Source organism: Ranitomeya imitator, chromosome 3 (genome assembly GCF_032444005.1).
Source record: "Ranitomeya imitator isolate aRanImi1 chromosome 3, aRanImi1.pri, whole genome shotgun sequence".
NCBI classification, from domain to species: Eukaryota; Metazoa; Chordata; class Amphibia; order Anura; family Dendrobatidae; genus Ranitomeya; species Ranitomeya imitator.
In genome coordinates, this window is record NC_091284.1 from 683733485 (window position 1) to 683759756 (window position 26272).

Consider the following 26272-nt stretch of genomic DNA (forward strand, 5'->3'; position numbering starts at 1 on the left):
TATATATATATATATATATATATATATATATATATATATATATATATATATATATATATATATATAATATTATATATATATATATTTATTATATATATATATATATATATATATTATATATACACATATATATATACACACACATATATATATATATATATATATACACACACATATACATACGTATATATGTATATATATATATATATATATATATATATATATATATATATATATATATATATATATACACACACACACACAGTACATATGTTTTTTTTTTTTTTTTTTACACATGGATCCCTTGTATAGCCGTATGTTGGTTTTGCAAGCCTGCGAGAAAAACACGCAGTACGGATGCCATACAGATTACATACGGAGGATGCCATGCGCAAAAAACGCTGACACACCCTGCCTACGGAGGAGCTACGGACCACTATTTTGGGGACTTTTCAGCTTATTACGGCCGTAATATACGGACCGTATTGTCTTACGCTGAGTGTGACTCCAGCCTAAGGCTATGTGCACACGTAGATGAGATGTCTGCGGATTTTTCCGCACCTGTTTTGAGAAATCCGCAAGTAAAATGCACTGCGTTTTACCTGCGGATTTTATGCGGTTTTTGTGCGGATTCCTATTATGGAGCAGGTGTAAACCGCTGCAGAATCCGCACAAGGAATGAACATGCTGCGGAATAAACAATGCAGCATTTCCGCACGTTTTTTCCGCAGCATGCGCACTGCTGATTTTGTTTTCCATAGGTTTACATGGTACTGAAAAATCATGGAAAACAGCTGTGAATCCGCAGCAAAATCCGCAACGTGTGCACATAGCCTTACTCTTGGTCAGTAGATCAGCAGTTGTTAAATGTGATCCCGCTTCACAGCGTCCCATGCAAATCAGGAAAGTTGGGCAAAATTGGAGAAAACATGGCAGCTGAACACCATTATTTTTATTAGTCACACAACTATTGACGGGGTATTCCTTTTTTTATTTTTTTATGCTCCTGCAATCAGAATAAACTCCATAATAACGTTATTTATGCAGCACTACAGCACAACACATGCTGCAAAAACATCCAAAACTAGTGACGAATGTGCAGTTGTTCCCTCCAAATAATAAAAACGGGGAACATTCTGCGGTAGCATACTGTAACACAGAGTAAAGTGCATCACTGTGGATAAGAAAGCAATAGCTACATTGGGTAAGAATGCAAAAAAAGTGCAATGTGATTTTATGATCATTACAGACTAAGTAGCAATGCTTTATTAATGTCAGAGGTTTTTCAGTAGCAGGACTGAGCAGTCAGTGATGAGACCCGACTGTGGTTTCTTGGAATGTCCCAAAAAAACAAAAAGCACTTCTTCCACATTTCTGTACATTCTAAAAACTAGCAAATAGTTCTGTTGTGTTCTTGTAGTCAATAAAAGTTTAAAGAATCCAGGGACAGCTCATTAGAAATTGTAGGCAGATCTTGGAGCATTGGATCTCTGTCCGGATTTATGAAGAAATTATCCATTCTCATCTCTGAAAAATAAAAGTAACATTCCATGTTCAGCATCTTACCAAGCGCAATGTCACTATATAAGATTTTCATAGGTAATAAAACACAACAATGACAATCTACAGGTTTATGGAAAAGTCACAAAATGTTAACAAAAATGTTTGAAAATATCAAATTAAAAAAACATGAATTTCAAGCATTTTCTTTTTTTAAACAAGCCAAAATCCCCCAACCCCCCAAAAAAAATATGTGTCAGGAAAACCTCAAGCAAAACAGTTCTTGAAAATAACACTTACGATTCATGTCATCGGTCAGAACTGCTACGTTTTGGGGATATTCAGTTTGGTTAAGCAGAAACATATCGTGGTCACTCTGAGAAGTGTCTGAAAAATATTGGGGTGTTCCAGAAGCAATGCTGCTTAGCGAGTCCTCCACATTCCTAGAATAAAAAATGTACATAAAGTAACTGAGCAGCTCAAAGCAAAAAGCACAATACACAACTGTTTAACCAATTACAAAGTCACAAGGCGCAGCTAGCTAAGAGGCTGCTACAGAGGAAATAATGGACACAAGGTTTTTTCCCAAACTAGTATTAAGGAACAAAGCAATTACCGTATATACTCGAGTATAAGCCGAGATTTTCAGCCCAAATTTTTGAGTCAAGGTGGGTGGCAGGGTCGGCGGGTGAGGGGGTGAGGGCGCTGAGGTATACTTACCTAGTCCCAGCGATCCTCGCGCTGTCCCTGCCGTCCCACGGGCTTCTGTGCTGCAGTGTCTTCCCCTCTTCAGCAGTCACGTGGGACCGCTCATTAAAAAAATGAATAGGCGGCTCCACCTCCCATAGGGGCGGAGCCGCTTATTCATTCCTCTAATCAGCGGTGCCGGTGACCGCTGATAGAGAAAGAAGCTGCGGCACCGAAGACCAGGCAGAGGGACAGCGCGAGGATCGCCAGGACTAGGTAAGTATAGCATATTCACCTGTCCGCGTTCCAGCCGCCGGGCGTCGCTCCATCTTCCCGGCGTCTGCGCTCTGACTGTTCAGGTCAGAGGGCGCGATGACGCATATAGTGTGCGCGGCGCCCTCTGCCTGATCAGTCAGAGCAGAGACGCCGGGAAGATGGACGCGCCGGAACGAGACGCTGGGAGCTGCAATCAAGGGAGGTGAGTATGTGTTTTTTTTTTTATTGCAGCAGCAGCAGCGGCGGCAGAGATTTATGTGGAGCATCTATGGGGCACAATGAACGGTGCAGAGCAGAGCACAGTATATGGGCACAGCTCTGGGGCACAATGAACGGTGCAGAGCACTGTATATGGGGCACATCTATGGGGCACAATGAACGGTGCAGAGCACCGTATATGGGCACAGCTCTGGGGCACAATGAACGGTGCAGAGCACTGTATATGGGGCACAATGAACGGTGCAGAGCACTATATGGCACAGCTATGGGACAAAATGAACGGTGCAGAGCACAGTATGGGGCACAGATATGGGGAAAAATGAACGGTGCAGAGCACTATATGGCACAGCTATGGGGAAATAATGATCTATTTTTATTTTTGAAATTCACCGGTAAATGCTGCATTTCCACCCTAGGCTTATACTCGAGTCAATAAGTTTTCCCAGTTTTTTGTGGCAAAATTAGGGGGGTCGGCTTATACTCGAGTATATACGGTAAGTAACTAATCAATACATTTAAAACATAAATGTTTTACCACGTTGCGATTTTTACCGCGGAACCGCAGCGATTTTGATGCTGCGGGTCCGCAGCAGTTTCCATTGCGTTTACAGTTAACATGTAAACCAATGGGAAACCGCAAACCGCTCTACACATGCTGCGGGAAAACCGCGCAGAAACGCAGCGGTTTACAACCCGCAGCATGTCACTTCTTTGTGCAGAATCGCAGCGATTCTGCACACATAGAAATGCATTGATCCGCTTACTTCCCGCATGGGGCTGTGCCCACCATGCGGGAAGTAAGCGGATAATGTGCGGGTGGTACCCGGGGTGGAGGAGAGGAGACTCTCCTCCAGGCCCCGGGAACCATATTTGTGGTAAAAAAAAAAAAGAATTAAAATAAAAAATAATGATATACTCACCTCTCAGCGCTGCACGCGGCCGTCCGGTCTCAGGTTTGCTATGCGACCAGGACCTGCGGTGACGTCGCGGTCACATGACCGTGACGTCACAAAGGTCCTTCTCGCACAGCATCTTTGGAACCGGACCGCCGCCTGCAGCACCGAGGAGATCGGGACGTCAGAGGGTGAGTATAACCTTTTTTTTTTTATTTTTAACATTAATATTGATGCTGCATATGCAGCATCAATAGTAAAACCCGCAGCGGAAACCGCAAGACAAAACGTGATAAATCTGCAGGGATAACCGCAGCGGTTTTGCCCTGCAGATTTATCAAATACGCTGCGGGAGAACCCGCAGGGACCCGACGCTACGTGTGCACATAGCCTTAATGTCTGTATTGTATTGTGTCTGTATTGTGGCATCCTCACGGTTAGGGGATCTTTGTCCATGTCACAAGTGTTTTCATTCATTTGTTGGATTAGCTGCAGTGATCTCTGGTGTTTTATGCACAAGCACTTTAGAATCATGATCTGGTAGTGTCATCTAGTGACCAGCTAACATACCAGCATGCCTTTATTTTTGGATTATTAAATCAAATTACTTCTAATTATTTGTGAATTTCTAAATTAATTTATTTAAAATAATGTATTCATAATATTATTGATTGGCATCTGCACTTTAAGTATAGATTTATATGCATTAGCACCTTCAGGGGTTATGTGCCTTAAATTAATTTAAAGATATAGGGAAGGCTATATTGCACACCTTGCTGCTATATATTTATATTTTGGACTTTAACTATGCCTATGTATTCCAGTATCCATTCCTGAAATTGTTAAATGTAACTATTTATAAGCTAATAAACGCTAGGTTTTAAATTTATTGATTAGTTACTTCAATTGTTTTGTTCCTTAACCCGCGAGGGTGGTTTGCATGTTAATGACAGGGCCAATTTTTACAATTCTGACCACTAGGGTTGAGCGAAACGGGTCGAAAATATTCAAAAGTCGCCGACTTTTGGCAAGGTCGGGTTTCATGAAACCCGACCCGACCCCAGTGTGGCCATGAAGTCGGCGATCTTTTGAATCTAGAATTGGAATTCCGATACCGATTCCCGATATGTTTAAGATATCGGGAATTGGTATCGGAATTCAGATTTAAGTGTAAAATAAAGAATTAAAATAAAAAATATCGCAATACTTACCCTCTGACGCGCCCTGGTACTAACCGGGAACCTTCCTTCCTTAGAATCAGCCTTCCAGGACCTTGCGGTGACGTAGCGGCTTGTGATTGGCCGCGCGGCCGCCCATGTGACCGCTCGCGCGACCAATCACAAGCCGCGACGTCACCGAAGGTCCTGGAAGGGCTGATTCTTAGGAAGGAAGGCTGCCGGAAAGAAGCAGGGCGCGTCCGAGGGTGAGTATATACCGAATAGGAATATACTCACCCTCGGACGCGCCCTGCTTCTTTCCGGCAGCCTTCCTTCCTAAGAATCAGCCCTTCCAGGACCTTCGGTGACGTCGCGGTGACGTCGCGGCTTGTGATTGGTCGCGCGAGCGGTCACAAGCCGCGACGTCACCGCAAGGTCCTGGAAGGCCGATTCTAAGGAAGGAAGGTTCCCGGTTAGTACCAGGGCGCGTCAGAGGGTAAGTATTGCAATATTTTTTATTTTAATTCTTTATTTTACACTAAAATATGGATCGCAGGGCCTGAAGGAGAGTTTCCGCTCCTTCAGACCCTGGGAACCATGGAAACCCAATGCACTGCATTGGGTTTCGAGTTTCGGCCGACCCCGACTTTTTTATAGGATCGGCCGATTTCACTCGACCCGACTTTTGAAAAAGTCGGGTTTCGTGAAACCCGACCCGATCCTATAAAAGTAAAGGTCGCTCAACCCTACTGACCACTGTCCCTTTATGAGGTAATAACTCTGGAACGCTTCAATGGATCCCGGTGATTCTGACAATATTTTCTTGTGACATATTGTACTTCATGATAGTGGTAAAAATGTATTTGATATGACTTGCGTTTATTTGTGAAAAAAAGGGAAATTTGGCAAAAAATTAGCAATTTTCCTAAAATTTGAATTTTCATGCCCTTAAATCACAGAGATATGTCACACAAAATACTTAATAAGTAACATTTCCCACATGTGTACTTTACATCAGCACAATTTTGGAAAGTTTTTTTTGTTAGGAAGTTATACGGGTTAAAAGTTAAACAGCGATTTCTCATTTTCACAACACCATTATTTTTTTTTAGGGACCACATCACATTTGAAGTCACTTTGAAGGGTCTATATGATGGAAAATACCCAAAAGTGACACCATTCTAAAAACTGCACCCTTAAGGTGCTCAAAACCACACTTAAAACGTATATAAAACCCTTCAGGTGCTTCACAGGAATTTTTGGAATGTTTATAAAAAAAAATGAACATTTAACTTTTTTTCACAAAAATTTTTTTACTCCAGATGTAATTTTTTTTTATTTTACCAAGGGTAACAGGACAAATTGGACACCAAAACTTATTGTGCAATTTGTCCTGAGCACGCCGATACCCCATATGTGGGGGTAAACCACTGATTGGGCGCATGGCAGAGCTTGGAAGGGAAGGAGCGTCGTTTGACTTTTAAATGCAGAATTGGCTGGAATTGAGATCGGATGCCATGTCGCGTTGGGAGAGCCCCTGATGAGCCTAAACAGTGGAAACCCCCCACAAGTGACATGGTTTTGGAAACTAGACCCCCAAGGAACTTATCTAGCTGTGTGGTGAGCACTTTGAATCCTCAAGTGCTTCACAAAAGTTTATAACGTAAAGCCGTAAAAATAAAAAAATCATTTTTTCCCACAAAAATGATCTTTATGCCCCATTTTTTTTATTTGATCAAGGGTAACAGGAGAAATTGGACCCCAAAAGTTGTTGTGCTATTTTTCTTGAGTACGCCGATACCCCATATGTAGGGGAATACTAGTTTTGAGGCACAGTGCAAAGCTCAGAAACTCCCTAGATGTGAACTCATTTTACAAACTACACTCCCCAGTGAATTCATCTAGGGGTGCAGTGATCATATTAACACCACATGTGCCTCACAGAATTTTATACCACTGAGCGGTGAAGAAAGAATAAATTACATTTATACCACTAAAATAGGGATTTTTGTGTACTCACCGTAAAATCCTTTTCTCCGAGCCTTTCATTGGGGGACACAGACTGTGAGACTAGCTGCTTTCACACCTCTCGGATGCGGCAGAGTTCTACTCCTGGGATGTGTAGTGCCGAGATCACCTGAATGATAGATCTCGGCCCATCAGAGAATGTGAGGTACCTTGACCATGACGCCTGACCGTGGGTACGTGCTAGATGATTGACGTATGGCACAGCAGTGGCATTATCCAATTGAATTCGGATGGGGTGACCCGACAGAAGGCAGTGCTGTAGAATTAGCCATACCGTTCGGATCCCCAGAACAATGATCAGGAGAAGAGGATTGGCATCAGTAGTCACTAATAACCGTTGAACCGGGAGACAGGATCTCCCTACAATGAGGAAGGAGCTCAGAGACTACCCTCTGAAAGCCTGTTGGACCGTCCTGGTCAACTCATCCACTGCTGGTTGGGTCTATAGGAAACATGCAATTCTTTGTTCCTGCGTGGGGAACGCTCCCGACTTCTCACTGAATAACCGATCACCCTGGTAAGGGAGTGAGGTCAAAGGCTTTTTGAACGCAGAGTACGCTTCCATTCTCTGAGCTATAAAGTCCTTCTGAGTGTAATGGTATTTGCTGCTGACAGCGCTGCCCATGTAGCCACATTCGAGAGGCGTGAAAGCATCTAGTCTCAGGGTCTGTGTCCCCCAATGAGGCAAAGGAGAAATATTGTTTTAGCCCCAATTTTTTAATTTTTCTAAGGGCTAATAGGAATTTTTTTTTTACAACAAACTGAGGTCCAATTTTTCCTGAGTGTTCCAATACCCTACATGTAATTGGGAAATATTTTTTAGGCACAGTGCAAAGCTCAGAAGGCAAGGAGCGCCAGATTTTACTGTTATGGTTTGCAGGTGACATAATCAACTGGGAGAGCCCATGAGGTGCCAGAACAGCTAAACACCCCATAAATGACCCCATTTTACAAACTACTCCTCTCAATGAATTCATCTAGCGGTGCAGTGATCATATTGACATCATGGGTGTGTCACAGAATTTTATACCATTGGGCAGTGAAGACAAAGTAACTACATTTTTACCACCAAAATTTTGTTTTTACCCAAAGATTTTACATTTTCACACAAAAGGTGGGTAAAAATGGCACAAGAATTTGTCCCACACACGTGCATACGCATAACACACATGGATGTCATCTGTGTGACATGCATCGACGCTGGGGAAGAAGTGTTACAGTAAGCGCTGTTCCCCTTCGCAGGGTGCTGAACATGGCTTTCATCATTCTCACCTGCTCTGCCGGCGATCGTTGCGAGCAGCGGAGACTGATGAGTTACATTTAAGTGATAAAAGAGACAGCAGGCCTACACTATAAATAAATGAAACAAAAAACATGTGGGTTCCCCTGTATTTTTTATAACCAGCCAGGCAAAACTCACAGCTGGGGGCTGCAACCCTCAGTTGTCAGCTTCAGCAAGGCTTGTTATCAATAGAGGGGTCCCACAGTGTTTTTTTTTTTTTTTTAAATTATTTAAATAAATAATCTGCTGGGGGAATGCAGCATCAGTGACCGGGAATGACGTCAGAGTTTACCTCCGGTCACTAAGCTCCGTTCCCAGTCAGCTGAGCTTCCTCACTCTAGTGACCCGGACTACACTGGGTCACCATGGCAAAAATCGGGACCCCGCGTCACACCGTGGGGTCTCGATCCAAAGGCAGAGGGGCTGTCGGCACTGTGCCGGCTTCCGGAATGCTGCAGTGCTTGATCGCAGCATTTCGGGGGTTAAAGTGGTGAAAGCAGTCTGTGACCGCACCTGGCACCTAGTGCTGGGTGTCAGCTGTCAGAATCAGATGACACCCGGTGGCGATCGCCTGCACACCCCCCGTGTGCGTGGCCGATCACTCAGATGTAATATTCCGTACATATGTATATATATATGGACAATTTGTAATATAAATAAGACTATGGATATATGCCCTGCCTCTAGGAAGCTAACACTTGATGGGAACAATTGTTGTCTCTTCCTGGGCTATGCAGTGTCCTTGACTGATGTCCAAAAGCAACATAAAATGACAGGGTTGGATCATAGTCCTCTAAAAAGGTTATTCTCACAATAAATTTTAAAAATTGAACAGTGCTTGTAAAAAAAATGGCAAGCACAGATAGAGACCGCGCGTAAGGGATAGAGTTAAAATTGACTAAATAACAGCTATGAAGGCATATGGTGGAAAAACATAAACCCTCGGAAGCCGTGGATACCTAAAATCAATGAATACCCATGACAATGAAATCGCGACACAAAATCAAAATGGAACAGGACAGCTGGTATATGCTGATATAGGAGCAGTGCTATTAAAATGGTCCCATCAGGATGGGTAATAGACGTACCTGTGGTCCGTGTTTGTGTGTATGGGAGGCTGCGGGTATACCACGTGGATATGAAGGTATGCAGCCGGGGTCCGGACACTGCGGTGCCAGATGCGAAGTTGAATGTAGAGCTGTCAGATGGAGTGTCCAGCGTCGGGTGAGTAGAAGAAGCGGTGGGTCAGCAAGCGTGGAGGCACACCGCGCAGGGTGCAGCAGAAGGCTACGCAGAGCCAGGGAAAGCCCCGGCCGGTGGCGTCCCTGGATACGAGCGCAAAGAAAGATGGCCGACAGAGAACTGAGTGTGTGACGTCACAGCTGGGAAACTACGGAGCGGCACTGGGACAAGGTTGTACCAACGCGTTTCGAAGGAGCAGCGTCCTTCTTCGTCAGGGTTACCCGCCCCATTAACTCCGAAGATTATAAACTAGTCCTCTGTCAATCACCACAAGGGGACCCCGCCCATCTACTCAGTAAAATGGGAAAACTAATACACCCTCACAATGGTAACCCTTAGTATGACTGGAAAGTGAGGCAGTGGTTGCTGGAAGTGTACTACGTGTAACAGAGCAGAAATTAACAGCAAATATCCTAAAAAAAAGGGGGGTAATTGCCAAATAACAAATGGCAGATGTGGAGAATAATGGAACTATATCTAGAAAGTACATATAAGAGGAGTATGCAAATATAAGGGAAAAATATATGTACATGTAGAGAAAAGACACCGACTGTGTCGAAATTACAACACATGTCTGGTAAATAGGTGCAAATACTAATGTAACTATATAAATACTAAAAACAATATTTAATGATTAAATGGTTAAAAACAATTTAGTTTTTTGGACAAGTAAAAATGGTAAAATAGTAAAAAATGACACTAATAAAGGAGCATAAAAATGAATAAAAGGTACCCATATGTGTCCGTGTGCCTAATTAAAGGCATATAGTTCTAACCCATTATTGAGGCCCTTTGGTGCAAGGGAGTCCAAGGTGAAAATCCATTTGGATTCAATCCTGGACATGACCTGTATTAGATTGCCCCCTCTCACGTTTTGTTGAATTTTTTGAATACCTTTGATTCAGGTCTGACGTCCACCTGTCTTTGATTCCAGCAGCTAAGGGTATTGTTCTTGTGATTTAGCGCTGGTGTGTTTATTATACAGCTTGTAAAAAAAAGCAACATTGCAATTTACTTGTTATAAAAAAAATTATCTACATTATCAAGTATGGAGAAATTTATAATTATATAGCTTACTGCTCATTGGCTAGATTACAGGCCACTACTGCAGTCTATCAGAGGTGGCCTAGGCAAATAACGCAGTGCTTACAAATTCTTTTCTAGGTAGGACTGAGGATGTTTCTAACTGAAACGCATAAGCACTATGGCTTTTTTCATATGTACACATTCAAATTTTTTATCCTATATAATTAAAGGCTAAATTTTAACTACCTACTTTAGTGCTGGAGAACATCGCCCTTTGCACCATTTAATTACGCTTTTGTTATTATCCCGCCTTAGGGTACAAGTCTGCAGTCACTCTATGCACACACACACAGTTTGTCTGAAGGCGGAGACAGTGACGCCAGCGCTGATTGGGCGCCGGACATCGTGTCATTCCACCCGGGACCGTGAGCGCTGACTCACTGGAACAGAACCGGTTTGGGAGGGGAGTATAAAACTTTATTATTTTTCCAGGGCCGAACATTTAGTTTAAGAAGGGGTTGTCCTAGTAGTGGACATCTCCTTTAGAGTACATATCGGTTAACAGGTTTTCTGGTTTACATTCTGCTTTGAAAATGTCATAATCCTAAAATAAAAATTGAATTTTAAAAACCCCAAAAATAATGGCTATGACAAGCGGGCAAGTCTTTCGCGATAATCTGTATAGCAGTCATCAGACCAAAAGGGAGAGTCACAAATTGATAGCAGTTGGGCATGACAACAAGCGAAAAGTAAAAAGCATGAGAGTCTGATATATTCCCATTTGGAGATATTCAACCTTATGGTTATGAATGACAAACTACCCCTGTTCTGGAGATGCAATGACTGTCCTGAGGGGCTTCATCCAAATATGCTGAAACTTCACATAGTGATTGAGCTTTTTGGGTCCCGGACAAGATGCATCGAGCCATTCTTTTGGGGGCAACAAAAAGATTTTTAGCAGAAACCAATCTGACAGATTACGCAAAAATAGGCATCTGCTTGTAATGGAATGTACGGAGGGGAAGTGCAGAAAAAACAGTTTAGGGGCATATAAGTGAATTCTACAGCTAATTGTTACAGCTATGTTACAGCTACAAAGAATCAGGGCACAAGGTGTACTTGAACCAGGGCCGGCTCCAGGTTTTCGTGGGCCCTGGGCGAAAGAATCCTGGTGGGCCCCTTTAACACATACCACAATTCATAATGTACGGATACGGCAGAGAAATATAGGTATAGTACAGTGCCAAAGATTTCACTTACTTCTTACATTACATGAGTGATATCTATTGTGCATTCTACATTAGCTCAGAAACTGGACAGTATAGTCCTCTATACAGAATAATGAGCCCCATATATTGCTCCAAACAGAATAATGAGCCCCATATATTGCCCCATACAGTATAATGGCACCATATAGTGCTCCATACAGTATAATTGGCACCACATAGTCCTCTATACAGAATGAGCCCCATATATTGCTCCAAACAGAATAATGAGCCCAATATTATGCTCCATACAGAATAATGAGCCTCATATAATGCTCTATACAGTATAATGGGCACCACAGAGTACTCCATACAGAATGAGCTGCATATATTGCTCCATACGGAATTGACCCCATATAATGCTCCATACAGTATAGTGAGCCACATATAATTCTCCATACAGTATATGATGGACCCCATCTATTGCTCCATATATAATCGGCCTCATATAATGCTCCATACAGTATATGATTGGCCCCATACAGTATACTGAGTCCCATATATTGCTCCATACAGAATGGGCCCCATATAATGCTCCAAAAATAATTGGCCCCAGAAGATGCTCCATGTATAATGGGCCCCATATAATGCTCCATATGTAATTGGCCATATACAGTTATATGAAAAAGTTTGGGCACCCCTATTAATCTTAAGCTTAATGTTTTATAAAAATTGTTTTTCTTGCAACAGCTATTTCAGTTTCATATATCTAATAACTGTTGGACACAGTAATGTTTCTGCCTTGAAATGAGGTTTATTGTACTGACAGAAAATGTGCAATCTGCATTCAAACAAAATTTGACAGGTGCATAAGTATGGGCACCCCACCAGAAAAGTGACATTAATATTTAGTAGATCCTCCTTTTGCAAAAATGACAGCCTCTAGTCGCTTCCTGTAGCTTTTAATGAGTTCCTGGATCCTGGATGAAGGTATTTTTGACCATTCCTCTTTACAAAACAATTCCAGTTCAGTTAAGTTTGATGGTCGTCGGGCATGGACAGCCCTCTTCAAATGATCCCACAGATGTTCAATGATATTCAGGTCTGGGGACTGGGATGGCCATTCCAGAACAGTATAATTGTTCCTCTGCATGAATGCCTGAGTAGATTTGGAGCGGTGTTTTGGATCATTGTCTTGCTGAAAGATCCATCCCCTGTGTAACTTCAACTTTGTCACTGATTCATGAACATTATTGTCAAGAATCAGCTGATAATGAGAGGAATACATGCGTCCCTCAACTTTAACAAGATTCCCGATGCCGGCATTGGCCACACAGCCCCAAAGCATGATAGAACTTCCACCAAATTTTACTGTGGGTAGCAAGTGTTTTTCTTGGAATGCTGTGTTTTTTGGCCACCATGTATAACGCCTTTTTGTATGACCAAACAACTCAATCTTGATTTCATCAGTCCACAGGACCTTCTTCCAAAAAGAAATTGGCTTCTCCAAATGTGCTTTTGCATACCTCAGCCGACTGTTTGTGGCGTGCTTGCAGAAATGGCTTCTTTCCCATCATTCTCCCATACAGCTTCTCCTTGTGCAAAGTGCGTTGTATAGTTGACTGATGCACAGTGACACCATCTGCAGCAAGTTGATGCTGCAGCTCTCTGGAGGTGGTCTGAGGATTGTCCTTGACTGATCTCACCATTCTTCTTCTCTGCCTTTCTGATGTTTTTCTTGGCCTGCCACTTTCTGGCCTTAACAAGAACTGTACCTGTGTTCTTCCATTTCCTTACTATGTTCCTCACAGTGGAAATTGACAGGTTAAATCTCTGAGACAGCTTTTTGTATCCTTCCCCTAAACAACTATGTTGAATAATCTTTGTTTTCAGATCATTAGACAGTTGTTTTGAGGAGCCCATGATGCCACTCTTCAGAGGAGATTCAAACAGGAGAACAACTTGCAAGTGGCCACTTTAAGTAGCTTTTCTCATGATTGCATACACCTGGCTATGAAGTTCAAAGCTCAATGAGGTTAGAAAACAAAAAAAAGTGCTTTAGTAAGTCAGTAAAAAGTAGGTAGGAGTATTTAAAACAAGAAAATGATAAGGATGCCCATACTTATGCACCTGTCAAATTTTGTTTGAATGCAGATTGCACATTTTCTGTTAGTACAATAAACCTCATTTCAAGGCAGAAACATTACTGTGTCCAACAGTTATTATATATTTGAAACTGAAATAGCTGATGCAAAAAAAACAATTTTTATAAAACATTAAACTTAAGATTAATAGGGGTGCCCAAACTTTTTCATATAACTGTAAAATGCTCCATATATAATTAGTCCCATAAGATGCTTCATATATTATTGGCCCCATATACTGCTCCATATTGAATTGGCCCCATATAATGCTCCCTATAGAATTGGCTTCATAAGATGCTCCTTATATTATTGGCTCCATAAGATACTCCATATAGAATTAGCCCCATATAATGCTCCATATATGGGCCCCTTCTGATGGTCTCCATATATTGCTCCGAATATTTAAAAAAAAAAAAAAAAAATGAAATACTCACCTCTCGTTGCTTGACGCTGCTCTGCTCTGGACTCCTCACCGTCAGCGTCTTCCTGCTCTCTGTGCTACGACTGCTCAGACAGAGGGCGCGCACTGGTGAAGTCATCGCGCCCTCAGACCTGAACGTCACAGTCAGAGGATGGAAGACGCTGCAGCACTGGAACCGAGTGCCAGGGCCCAGAGCAGGCAGGGGGTCCACTCGCGGGGGCCGGCACTATAGCTCGTCAATGTCCCCGACGGCGAATGGGCCCCCTGCCTGCTCAGGGCCCCGGCACTTGCCCGGGTGCTGACGCCGGCCCTGACTTGAACAATATTAGAAATGTATATAATTTCTTATTTAATAGTCATATGTTATTTTTGACTGGATTACCCCTTTAAAGTAAAAAAAATGGTCTATTTATACGAATATCCAAACAGAATGCAAATAGAGTACTTTATCTATCAATGAGAAATGAAAGATTTACTGGTAATTATTCTCATTTCTCACCTTTCTGAAACCACAATCAATTTGCGCTTCAAGTACTTTTGGTATTCCATGTTTACTGTAAAAAAAAAAAAAAAAAAATACACAAATACAAGTAAAGATTATTAAAGATAATTGTCAAACCATACATAACGAAGATCTAGTTACTCCGGTGTCCATTTCATGGACATGTGTCTACTCTCCAACAACACAACAACAGATGAGTAATGGCTCCAAGTTTTTTTGAATTTGCAAAAATGGGTTGGGAAAATTAATTTGCCAATTTTCAAACTCATCGTCTGTGGATATTAGCGAACAACAACTGGATAAATTGACTCTCCATTGTATGGACGAGTGAAACTGCCAATCAACCTATATAAAAATTAGACTAAAGTTGTACAAACCCGCCGAAATATCATCAGGATTGGCCGTCAGTCTAATGTTTATGAGAGCTTAGCGACTTTCTGCAAGCACATGATGTCGAAGGAGAAAAAGGATCCCATCTGCTGGATTTCAGCGTCTGATACCGTGGTATACCCTGGAAATAAACCCTTACCAAAGGAGTCTGACAGCGGCTCTCAAACACAGGAGCCCACAGCCACTTGTTAGTGTATAGGTGACTCAAGAGAGATCGTATTCAGCCGAACAATCATTTGGCGGTCAGCTATCGAATGTGTATGGGGGCTTAAGATGGTCGAGCAGTAGATCTTAGCTATTATATAAGTTTTCATACAGTTCTAGTTAATCCTGTAACAGCCTAGCTTCACTACTATCATAGCTATAAAATGGTGCAATCATTATCTCAGCATTAGATTTTCAGTCACACTTCCTCTTCCTGTTAAAAAAAAGAAACAGTTTAATACAGATGACTGCCCACGTTCCGAGCACTCCATTCACCTTCACTGTTCTGCTCGTAATACTTTCCAAAAGCCTCATCCTTAGGGATAGCGGGATACAGGTATTTCAGTGGGTTCTCTGGGATGTTTTCCTCTGCTAAAAGTTGGTAGTTCCGGATGATCTCTGTAAGGGGGATGTGATTTAATTCTTTTTTTCTGTAAGGCTCCACTGATCGGATAGTGTAGGTTCCTGTGAGAAGACATTTTATTCATTTTTTGGCCCAATTTTTCTTCATATTCGATTGCAACATTTTTTTCCCCTAGACATTAAATATAAATGTATGTCTAACAATGTTCACAAACCCTTGCTTACACTAGGATTTCTGTATATTAGTACAGCATACCATCAGGCTGATGATCCACCCAGGAACATGTAATTCCTCCATCGCGTTCACTTTCGCTAAAGCGGAGAAGAAAAGTACCCTGCTGCATGGTCCTCAGAAGAGCATCCTCTGTGCTCCGACTCACAAATCCCATCACATAGCTGTCGCAACGAGAGAAAAGCAAAACTGAGCAAAGAACCATGGTGTCATCTGAGGTCACCAAGTGGGTAAGATGCACCAATCAGCCATAAGATTAAAAACGGCTGCCATGCCATGTGGGTACAGACACCTCCTATAACAACCAGCTTGAACTTCACGCCAGTGGTTTATGCCTTTTGCCAGTATGAGATCCAGGGTCAACAATGCCAACAATGTAACCGAGAATCTACTTATGATGAACAAGTATATTGTCTATATTAAATATCCTATTAAATAGGCAATGCAATATATATAAAAAAAACATACCAAAGAAGAAAACTCTGCTAAAGGCCAAATAAATACCAATAGCTTTATTAAATAATCAATTAAAAACCATAATGTAAATACACATTTCAGATAGAACAAAACCACAGATGACGCAATTGGTGAGTATACGTGGACATAGAAGTATATTACCAGTAAATACAAAAACACCATGTACATGATATCAGCAGTAATTTCCTATAAAATTAGGAGGAAAAGGAGCAAAACATAGTCAAATACAATATATATCACTTGTGTCTATTGCAAATGTGTACCCACATAGGGAAAAAACAGTCTATAAACAATATAAAAAAAAGGATATATACATATCTCAGACTGTGTCGTATGTATCATCATCATGCATAAATAAATCACATGGGTTGGCGAGGCAAGAAAAAATAAAAATATATTTTGAGGGAAAATAATGAAATCTCTTGAATTAAAGTAAGTGAGCTGTCAGGCACAAGTAAAGGTACCTTCACACTAAACGACGCTGCAGCGATCCAGACAACGATCAGGATCGCTGCAGCGTCGCTGTTTGGTCGCTGGAGAGCTGTCACACAGACAGCTCTCCAGCGACCAACGATGCCGGTAACCAGGGTAAACATCGGGTTACTAAGCGCAGGGCCGCGCTTAGTAACCCGATGTTTACCCTGGTTACCATCCTGAAAGTAAAAAAAACAAACGCTTCATACTTACCTTCCGCTGTCTGTCCTCGGCGCTCTGCTTCTCTGTACTGGCTGTGAGCACAGCGGCCGGAAAGCAGAGCGGTGACGTCACTGCTCTGCTTTCCGGCCGCTGTGCTCACAGTGAGTGCAGGAAAGCACAGCGCCGGGGACAGACAGCGGAAGGTAAGTATGAAGCGTTTGTTTTTTTTTACTTTTAGGATGGCAACCAGGGTAAACATCGGGTTACTAAGCGTGGCCCTGCGCTTAGTAACCCGATGTTTACCCTGGTTACCAGCGAAGACATCGCTGAATCGGTGTCACACACGCCGATTCAGCGATGTCAGCGGGAGAGCCAGCGACCAAATAAAGTTCTGGCCTTCTAGCCCCGACCAACGACATCACAGCAGGATTCTGATCGCTGCTGCGTGTCAAACTGAACGATATCGCTAGCGAGGACGCTGCAACGTCACGGATCGCTAGCGATATCGTTTAGTGTGAAGGTACCTTAAGCCACTCGTATAGATGTCTAAGGTAGGCTATTCGTGGGGAGCGAAAGTACTCGGGTAACATGTTATCCGGGGATGCTCGGGTGTTATCCGTGCATCTTGGACGTGCTCGATTAATATGTTCGATTCCCTGCAGCTGCATGATTCGAGGCTGTTAGATAGCCACAACACATGTGGGGAACCAAGATACTTGGATACCACATTATCCAAGCCATGTTCACTCATCACTATAGGCTAAACGTTAAGAGAAAACATTGCTGCTTCACCATACCATAGCCACATATATATCCAATACAACAAGTAAAGCCGATGTACATGAGATAATTACCTCATAGAGTATCATGTCCAGGGACCCACCACATCCGACGCGCGTTTCGCATTCAAATGCTTCATCCAGGACATATATATGTCTAGGATATATGTGGATATGGTATGGTGAAATAACAATGTTTTCGCTTAATGTATAGCCTACCTAAGTCATCTATGCAAGTGGCTTACTTGTGCCAGACAGCTCACTTACTTTAATTCAAGATAATTTTTTTTCCTCAATATATATATTCTTTATTTTATTTTTTCTTGCCTTATCAACCCATGTGATTTATTTATACATGATGATACTGTATGACACAGTCTGTAAATATTATATACATATCTCAGACTGTTTTATCCCATTGTGGGTACACATTTGCATAACAGACACAACAATTTTGCTCTTTTTCCCCATGATTTTATTGGAAATTACTGTTGATATCATGTGCATGGTGTTTTTGTATTGTATATTTACATTATGGTTTTAGTTGATTAATTAAGATTTTGGCATTTATTTGATCTTTTCAGTAGAATTCTCTTTCACATTTATATAATATTGTTTTAAAGGGGCTCACCAGGAATGTGATAAAAATGACAGGTGTACATATTTCAAGCTGCAACTTGTTCTAGTCATGTGTCAGGATGAGATGCCAATTGAAGAAGCACTGCTCAAGAAGTGTGACCACTGTCCAAGGAGCAGCATCGTGATCTACTCACTCGGCTAAGAACAACTCCTGATCCACAGCTTAGGCAGCAGTGTAGATGGGTGAAGTCTGTTCCTGTTCGGGTTCAGCACCTCGAACACCGCTGCCCTGCGAGATTTTGAACAAAAAGGAAAAAGGCCGATGCATATAATTTGTGCACAGTTGAGATGCAAAATACAAAAAGTCTACTTTTTATTGTCAAAGCACAACTATGCATAAAAACATTTAGGCTAAGTGCACACGTTGCAGAATTGCCGCGGAAATTTCTGCGCCTCCTGCCGTGGGTATATCTCATGCGGAAATGGCATGCATATTCCCGCAGAAAACTAGCGTTTTGCAAGCATAATTAGCTTGCAGAATGCTAGCGTTTTCCAAGCGATCTGTAGCATCGCTTGGAAAACTGATTGACAGGTTGGTCACACTTGTCAAATAGTGTTTGACAGGTGTGACCAACTTTTTACTATTGATGCTGCCTATGCCGCATCAATAGTAAAAGATAGAATGTTAAAAATAATAAAAAAAATAAAAAATGGTTATACTCACCTACCGCAAACAGCCGATCTCCTCAGCGGCTTCCGTTCCTATAGATGGTGTGTGTGCAGGACCTTCGATGACGTCGCGGTCACGTGACGTCATCGCGGTCATGTGACCACGACGTCACCACGACGTCATCGCGGTCATGTGACCGCGACGTCATCGCGGTCATGTGACCGCGACGTCATCGCAGGTCCTTCACACACCATCTACAGGAACGGAAGCGGCCGCGTGCAGCGCTGAGGGGCAGGAAGACTCCGGGGGCCATCAGAAGGTGAGTATATCACGATTTTTTATTTTAATTCTTTTTTTTTAACAATTATATGGTGCCCAGTCCGTCGAGGAGAGTCTCCTCTCCACCACTCGGGGTACCAACCGCACATGATCTTCTTACTTCCCGCATGGTGGGCATAGCCCCATGCGGGAAGTAAGCAGATCAATGCATTTCTAGGTGTGCGGAATCCCCGCGATTCCGCAAATTTAATGAACATGCTGCGTTTTTTTCTGGAATGCGAATCCGCTCAGGAAAAAAATGCAGCATGTGCACAAAAAATGCGGATTGCATTCTATTAAATAGGATGCTTAATGTGAGCGGTTTTTTTTCACGGTTTTATAGCGTTTTTATAACGAAAAACCGCGAAAAAAAACACGAAAAATCTGCTATGTGTGCACACAGCCTTAAAATACAACAACACCCCCATCTCTGAACGAGCTGATATCTGTGTAAACATACAAGATGCTACAGTATAAAGTACCCAACGTGTAGAGTGTAATATATAAGTATACAAAACAGCCAGCAGGAAAAGACAAACAACAATACAGAAAAATAAGGATACGGAAATAAATACACATAACCGATATTATCTTACTGGTCAGTATAAAGGCAAACTATACGAGGTGTATAGGACTAGCCAGGCAAAGAAATATTAGACCGTAAATGGGCGTCCCCACAAATGAATGACCACCTGGCAAACATCCTATAAGATAGCCAAGGGCTACAAAAGCAAGGCCACCCATATCGTTATTTTTCTGTATTGTTATTTGTCTTTTCCTGCTGGCTGTTTTGTATGCATATATGGCAGTCTACACGTTGGGTACTTTATACTGTAGCATCTTGTTGTATTGTTACACAGATATCAGCTCGTTCAGAGATGGGGCAGTTGTTGTTATATTTTAAATGTTTTTAACAATGTTTGTGCTTTGGTGACAACAGTCTTTTGTATTTTGCATCACAGGTGTGCACAAATTATATGCATCGGCCTATTTCCTTTTTGTTCATAGCCTCCTTTTTCCATGCGTCCTGCAGCACCCTGACATTTATGGTGTCCAATATTCAATGATATTTTGTGGTGCACCCTGTTCCTTATTGTTTCTTGCACCGTGAGATTTTCTTACTGCGCTAGCGGTGATCTCACGGTGGTCACCACAGTTCAGGGACCCAGCTGGGAACACAGCCTCAGTGACCCACGGTAACCTTGATGTGACCACCGGCAGCAGCTCATTCCTCAGTGGTTCTCAGCCTGGATGGTCGCATCTTGGCACTGTAGAGGTTGAAAGCCATTTTATCTGGATTAAGGTGTTGGATATAACGTCGAACAGCTGAGGGATTTGGTTGTTTTTTATTTTACAGGAGACGATGGCTTCAATGGAATGGGGGTTACGTGAGTATAACTTTTTTTTTTTTTTAAAGTAAAAGTGTGTTTTTTAAAAATTTAAAATAAAAGACTTTTTTCTGGCTGTGTGTTTATTTACAATACAACTATATGATTAGTAATGGAGAAGAGTGGGAAGAGCCGGACAAAGCACCAGAATTGGTGCATCTAATAGATGTGCCTTTTCTGAATGGCTGCGGGCTGCTATTTTTAGGCTGAGGAGGGCCAATATCCAAGGCCCCTTACCAACCTGAGAATACAAGCCCCCAGCAGCTGCTTGCTTTACCTTGACTGGTTGTAAAACAGCGTGGGGTCCCCTTCCTATTTTTGACAATTAATTTAAATATTTAAAAACAAAAACAGCGTGGGGAGCCTTCTATTCTTGATAACCAATCCTTGCTCAAGTTCACAGTGGATGGTTGTAACTCACAGCTGTCAGTTTTGCCTGGCTGGTTATCAAAAATACAGGGGAACCGATGAAATTTACTTTATTTTTTAATTATTGTATACTTCCATCAGCCGCATCTGCTCTCGCTGTTATTAGCGGCAGCAGGCTTAGGCTGATGGGAGTAATCATCCCATCAGCAGTCGCCAGTGGAAATCTCGGCTCTCTGACCAGCGGTAATGATTTTACAGCCGATCAGAGGCAGTGTTTGCCACGTGGCAAACACTGGATGTTCGCCCCCCCTGTACCCTCCACCCCCCCCCCCCCCCATTCAAGTGAATGGGGTCTGAGTTCAGGTACTGTTCTTGTACCCAAACCAAACTTTTTTTTTTTTTTTTTTTAACTGTTCGGCTGAACCCACTGGACCCGCCCATCTCTAGTGAGCAGATCAGATGACAATGCTGCTCCTCTGACAGTCAAAACACACGTCTCTAGCTGTGGCTCTTCAGGTGGCAACACATCCTGACACGTGAAGAGAGCGGGATGCAGCTTGAAAAATGTGCAGTGGCCATTTATATCACATTATCAGAGAACCCCTTTAAATAACCGGTTACTCTAATCATTCTAATAGGTCTGTACTAAATTATGTGATCTCGGAACCCTGTTATAAACATAGTTTAGAATGCCTCAAAATAACCTTTACAGTTAAAAAAATATTCCTGTTGCATGGTTCCACCACCAGAAGGAGTATCTGAACTAACTGTATGCTACCAACAATTTCTCGATCATTGCATTTCCCCCATGTAACATAATAACAGCCTATATGCACCGCTAGTGTGGATAATGTTCTAGCGATATCGGCGCCTGGTCACCGGGACTCGCATGACATTATTATGTTGCGCGAATCCTACAGCCGCTGCACTATCACTTCCTATAAATAAAACTGACATCCGGAGGAAGTCAGAGAAGCAACTCTCACTTCTTCCAGATTACAGTTTTGTCCAAGGAAGTGAGAGTGAAGCAGCTGCTGACTGGCTGCAGGGCTCATGTGACATCATAACGTCAAGCAAACCCTGGCATGGAATGGCACTGGAGGAGATTATAGGCTGTTATTATTTTACATGGAGGAAATCGTGATTGAGAAGGGGTTGTCAGGGTAGTTAACAACCCCTTTAAGTTTAATGTAAAATCTGTATGCGGTAAGCTCTCTCTAGTGGTGACAGCAGGTAATCAGAATGGCATTTTCATCTACTTAGCGTGGTAAGAACCATGACAGTCCTAAAACCTCGATTTTCCCAATACAGTAAGACTATGTTCACACATGGTGTTTTTATAGCGCTTTTCTTCTGCAGCAAAAACCTTCCGTCATCAACAGTAAAAACGCTGTGTATAAAAAGCAGCTAATGGTGCATCATATTCCTCATCAACCATTACACCGATGCCTCTACCTTGTGCCAGTCATTGCACTGGTTACCCATCCACTCGAGAATTCAATATCAATATATCACTCTCACCCATAAAGTGCTCCAAGGTTCAGCACCACCATACAACTCCTCCCTGGTCTCAGTCTACCACCCTCCCCGTGCCCTCCGTTCTGCTAATGACATGAGTTTAACATCCTCACTAATCAGAACCTCCCACTCCTATCTTCAAGAATTCTCACATGCTGCGCCTATTCTTTGGAATGCACTACCCAGGATAATTCGATTAATCCCCAATACTCACAGTTTAAGCGTGCCCTAAAAAAGCATTTCTTCAGACTGACCTATCTCCTCAACACATTTAACTATCCCGCTGTTGCCCATTCAAAATTTTCACCATAACCAGCATCCTTGTATCATGTTCTCACACGCTTTATGTATTTAATAGCCTTCTGTGTCTGTACTGTTACATACAAAGGCTGATAACCGGTTCAAGCAGCATTAGGCTTCTTTCACACTTCCGTCGTTACGGGTCGGTCGGCGCGACCTACCGAAAAAGGCAGTGGATGCAGTTTTTCAACGCATCTGCTGCCCATTGTAAAGTCCTGGGGAGGAGGGGGCAGCGTTCCGGCCGTGCATGAACAGTAGGAAATGGTGGACCCGACGTACGAAAAAACGTTCCCTTGAACGTTTTTTCGTGATGACGGGCCGCTAAAACACGACACATCCAGTGCCCGACGGACGCGACGTATGGCCATACGTCGCACTCCGTCGGCAATGCAAGTCTATGGGAAAAAAACTCGTCCTGTGGGCACATTTGCAGGATGCGGTTTTTCCCAAAATGACGCATTGTGACGGACGCCACACGTCGCAAGTGTGAAAGTAGCCTTACATGAACACCCGATAACATTACATTATGGCTGGTCCGAACAAGGAAAGTAATTGTTACCATCCACCTTTTATGTCTCCCCTATTTCCTTATAGACTAAGTTTGCGCCCTCACTCCTCTTGGTATCTGTTGTTTATGTGATTATTGCTATTCTGTAATGTCTTTTATTGTCTTTTCAAGTCTCCTCTAAAATGTAAAGTGCTGCAGAATATGTTGGCTCTATAGAAATAAAAATTATTATTATTAAATTATTATTTTTATTGGGGGGTGGGGTGGATTACATGTGTCATTTGTCCACACCAAATGTTTTATAAAGTTAAGTTTTATTCACCAAAATGCAGCAGAGAAATGGGCAAAAAAGCAGCAAAACCTGGTTGTTGCATTTTTGTTGGAAGTGTTTTTGTACTTTCTCATTGCTTTCTAGGGTTGAAAAATGCTGTACAGTTTCTAAAAAAAAACTGACAAGCTGTAGATTTAAAAAACGCTGCAGTGCTCAAATTCAGTCTGGAGAATATAAAAACAGTGTGCGCATGAGATTTCGGAAATCCCAAAGCTTTTGATGGTACTGTAAAATGCAACTTCTTTTCTTCCAAAAAAAATGCAGTAATAAAAAAAACCAAAACAACAAAAATAAAAAAAAACATGCCACATGCGAACAAACCAGGACTTAGGCCAGACGATAGAAGAAAACAATGGTTCACATCTCTGTATATGCCAATCATTACCTGATTTTGGGCGAAGAAGACAAATAATTGAAACTTGAACAATTATTTTACAATTACTACTGATTGTCAGCAACGAAAAGAAGGATTAGATCTTCTCACAATACTTACCCATCATTCCAGATGTTTTCCAGGTGTAATTTCACAAGAGCCAAAATTGCATCAAACCATTCCCAAAATGTGAAGGAAACTTTGGGCATAGGATCCTGCAAAGTGAGAAGTAAATCGAGAAGATTTGTAAACTCCTATGGACCCACTACACGTTGTGTATGGCAGGGGCGCCCATACTGACATGCGACAGCTCTTTCAGGACGGCAGCATGTCTATTTCTCATGTGGAAATGCTAGTATCCGCAACAGAAATGTCAGCAGTACAATGTATGGAATGCGGCAAATCCACATGATTCAGGGAACACATGCAGATTTACCCGTGTTCAACAGAATATAGCGAAAATACGCTGCATCCAAAACGCTGCTAGTTCTGGATCGTGGACATATAGCCTAAGCATATTTTAGCAAAAACATTAAGTTTTTAATTATGAAGGGTTCACAAGACTAAACTATTCCCAGAACTCTCCTCCTAATACACTTGTCATGTGCCATCCCGCTGCATCCCATGCACACAGCAGCCATCATTTACTACCCTTCACAGACTCCTTTCCTGGCACTGATGCAGCATCAGCCATTCTTGTAGCCATCTGTAATGCCAACATGGGGCATCAATGCCAGATGACTACCATCCAGTTGCAGCTAATAATAATAATCTTTATTTTTATATAGCGCTAACATATTCCGCAGCGCTTTACAGTTTTGCACACATTATCATCACTGTCCCCAATGGGGCTCACAATCTAGATTCCCTATCAGTATGTCTTTGGAATGTGGGAGGAAACCGGAGTACCCGGAGGAAACCCACGCAAACACGGAGAGAACATAAAAACTCCTTGCAGATGTTGTCCAAGGTGGGATTAGAACCCAGGACCCCATCGCTGCAAGGCTGCAGTACTAACCACTGAGCCACCGTGCTGCCCTATACTTTCCGAGATAAATGCATTTTTAAACTACATGTACCATCATTTACCAAGAGTACAAGAAAGTGTCACCATAATATTTGTAGATTGTGAGCCCTCGCGGGCAGAGTCCTCTCTCCTCCTGTACCAGTTATGACTTGCATTGTTTAAGATTATTGTACTTGTTTTATTATGTACACCCCTCCTTACATGTAAAGCGCCATGGAATAAATGGCGCTATAATAATAAATAATAATAAATACATGCAGTAATTCAGACATTATTGGTGATCACATGCTAGTCTTAACCCCCTAACAACCACCATATAATACTTTTACATCACCCGTTGAGGGAATCACTTTGCTTTTATGGGAGGCGGGCACTTTTAGGCTGTGGGTACTTCCAGAGCCATCATAGCCATGCCAAGTGTTGGCATGGCTGTGGTTGACATGGCTCGTAGGGTGGGTTAAGCCCCCGTCACACAAAGCGAGATCGCTAGCGAGATCGCTGCTGAGTCACAAGTTTTGTGACGCAACAGCGACCTCAGTAGCGATCTCGCTATGTGTGACACGTAGCAGCGACCAGGCCCCTGCTGTGAGATCCCTGGTCGTGTCGGAATGGGCTGGACCTTTTTTTGGTCGTTGAGGTCCCGCTGGGTAGCACACATCGCTGTGTTTGACACCTTACCAACGACCTCATGACAGGATGTCCCTCATTGAGGTCTGTTAATCGTCATGAAATAGCTGCCATGTGATATCGTTGTACAGGTCGCTACAGGTCGCCGCATCGCTGCTGCGTCGTTGGGGAGATCTCACAGTTTGACATCTCACCAGCGACCACATAGCGACGCAGCAACGATCCCTGACAGGTCGTATCGTTGTCGGGATCACTGTAGCGTCGCTATGTGTGACGGGGCCTTTACTGTATGAGCAGCAGCTAGGCACACATCTGTCTAGCCAGGGTATAGTTTTGAAGGAGGAAGATGAGAAGGAAGAACAACAGTGTTCACAGCAGGGTAGCACTCAAAGCAGCTCATGGGAAATCACTGGAGCGTGTATGGGGGGCTTACAGAGGACCCAGAACAATTAGACCTCTCACCGAGAACAGCTTGTCATGTCAACGGGAGGGGGGTGTGATCACAGACAGGAGCATTCGCCAGTCCACAACCAATGTGGGGAAGCTAACATTCATTAAAATGACCCAAACATGGATCTCACAGGACTTGTCAGTTCCTTTG

At 42.6% G+C, this 26272-nt stretch overlaps 1 protein-coding gene across 1 annotated transcript in view; it reads right to left on the minus strand.

Moving 5' to 3' along the window:
- Positions 1-970: 970 nt before the first annotated feature.
- STAT2 (signal transducer and activator of transcription 2) overlaps positions 971-26272 on the minus strand; it is a 140425-nt gene continuing 115123 nt past the window's right edge. The window contains exons 19-24 of the mRNA XM_069758444.1: positions 24138-24232; positions 15796-15935; positions 15453-15641; positions 14580-14634; positions 1801-1943; positions 971-1527 (exon numbers count right to left, since the gene is read on the minus strand). Coding sequence (XP_069614545.1) covers positions 1421-1527; positions 1801-1943; positions 14580-14634; positions 15453-15641; positions 15796-15935; positions 24138-24232 — 729 coding nt within the window. The 3' untranslated portion in view covers positions 971-1420. The remainder of the gene's footprint in view (positions 1528-1800; positions 1944-14579; positions 14635-15452; positions 15642-15795; positions 15936-24137; positions 24233-26272) is intronic.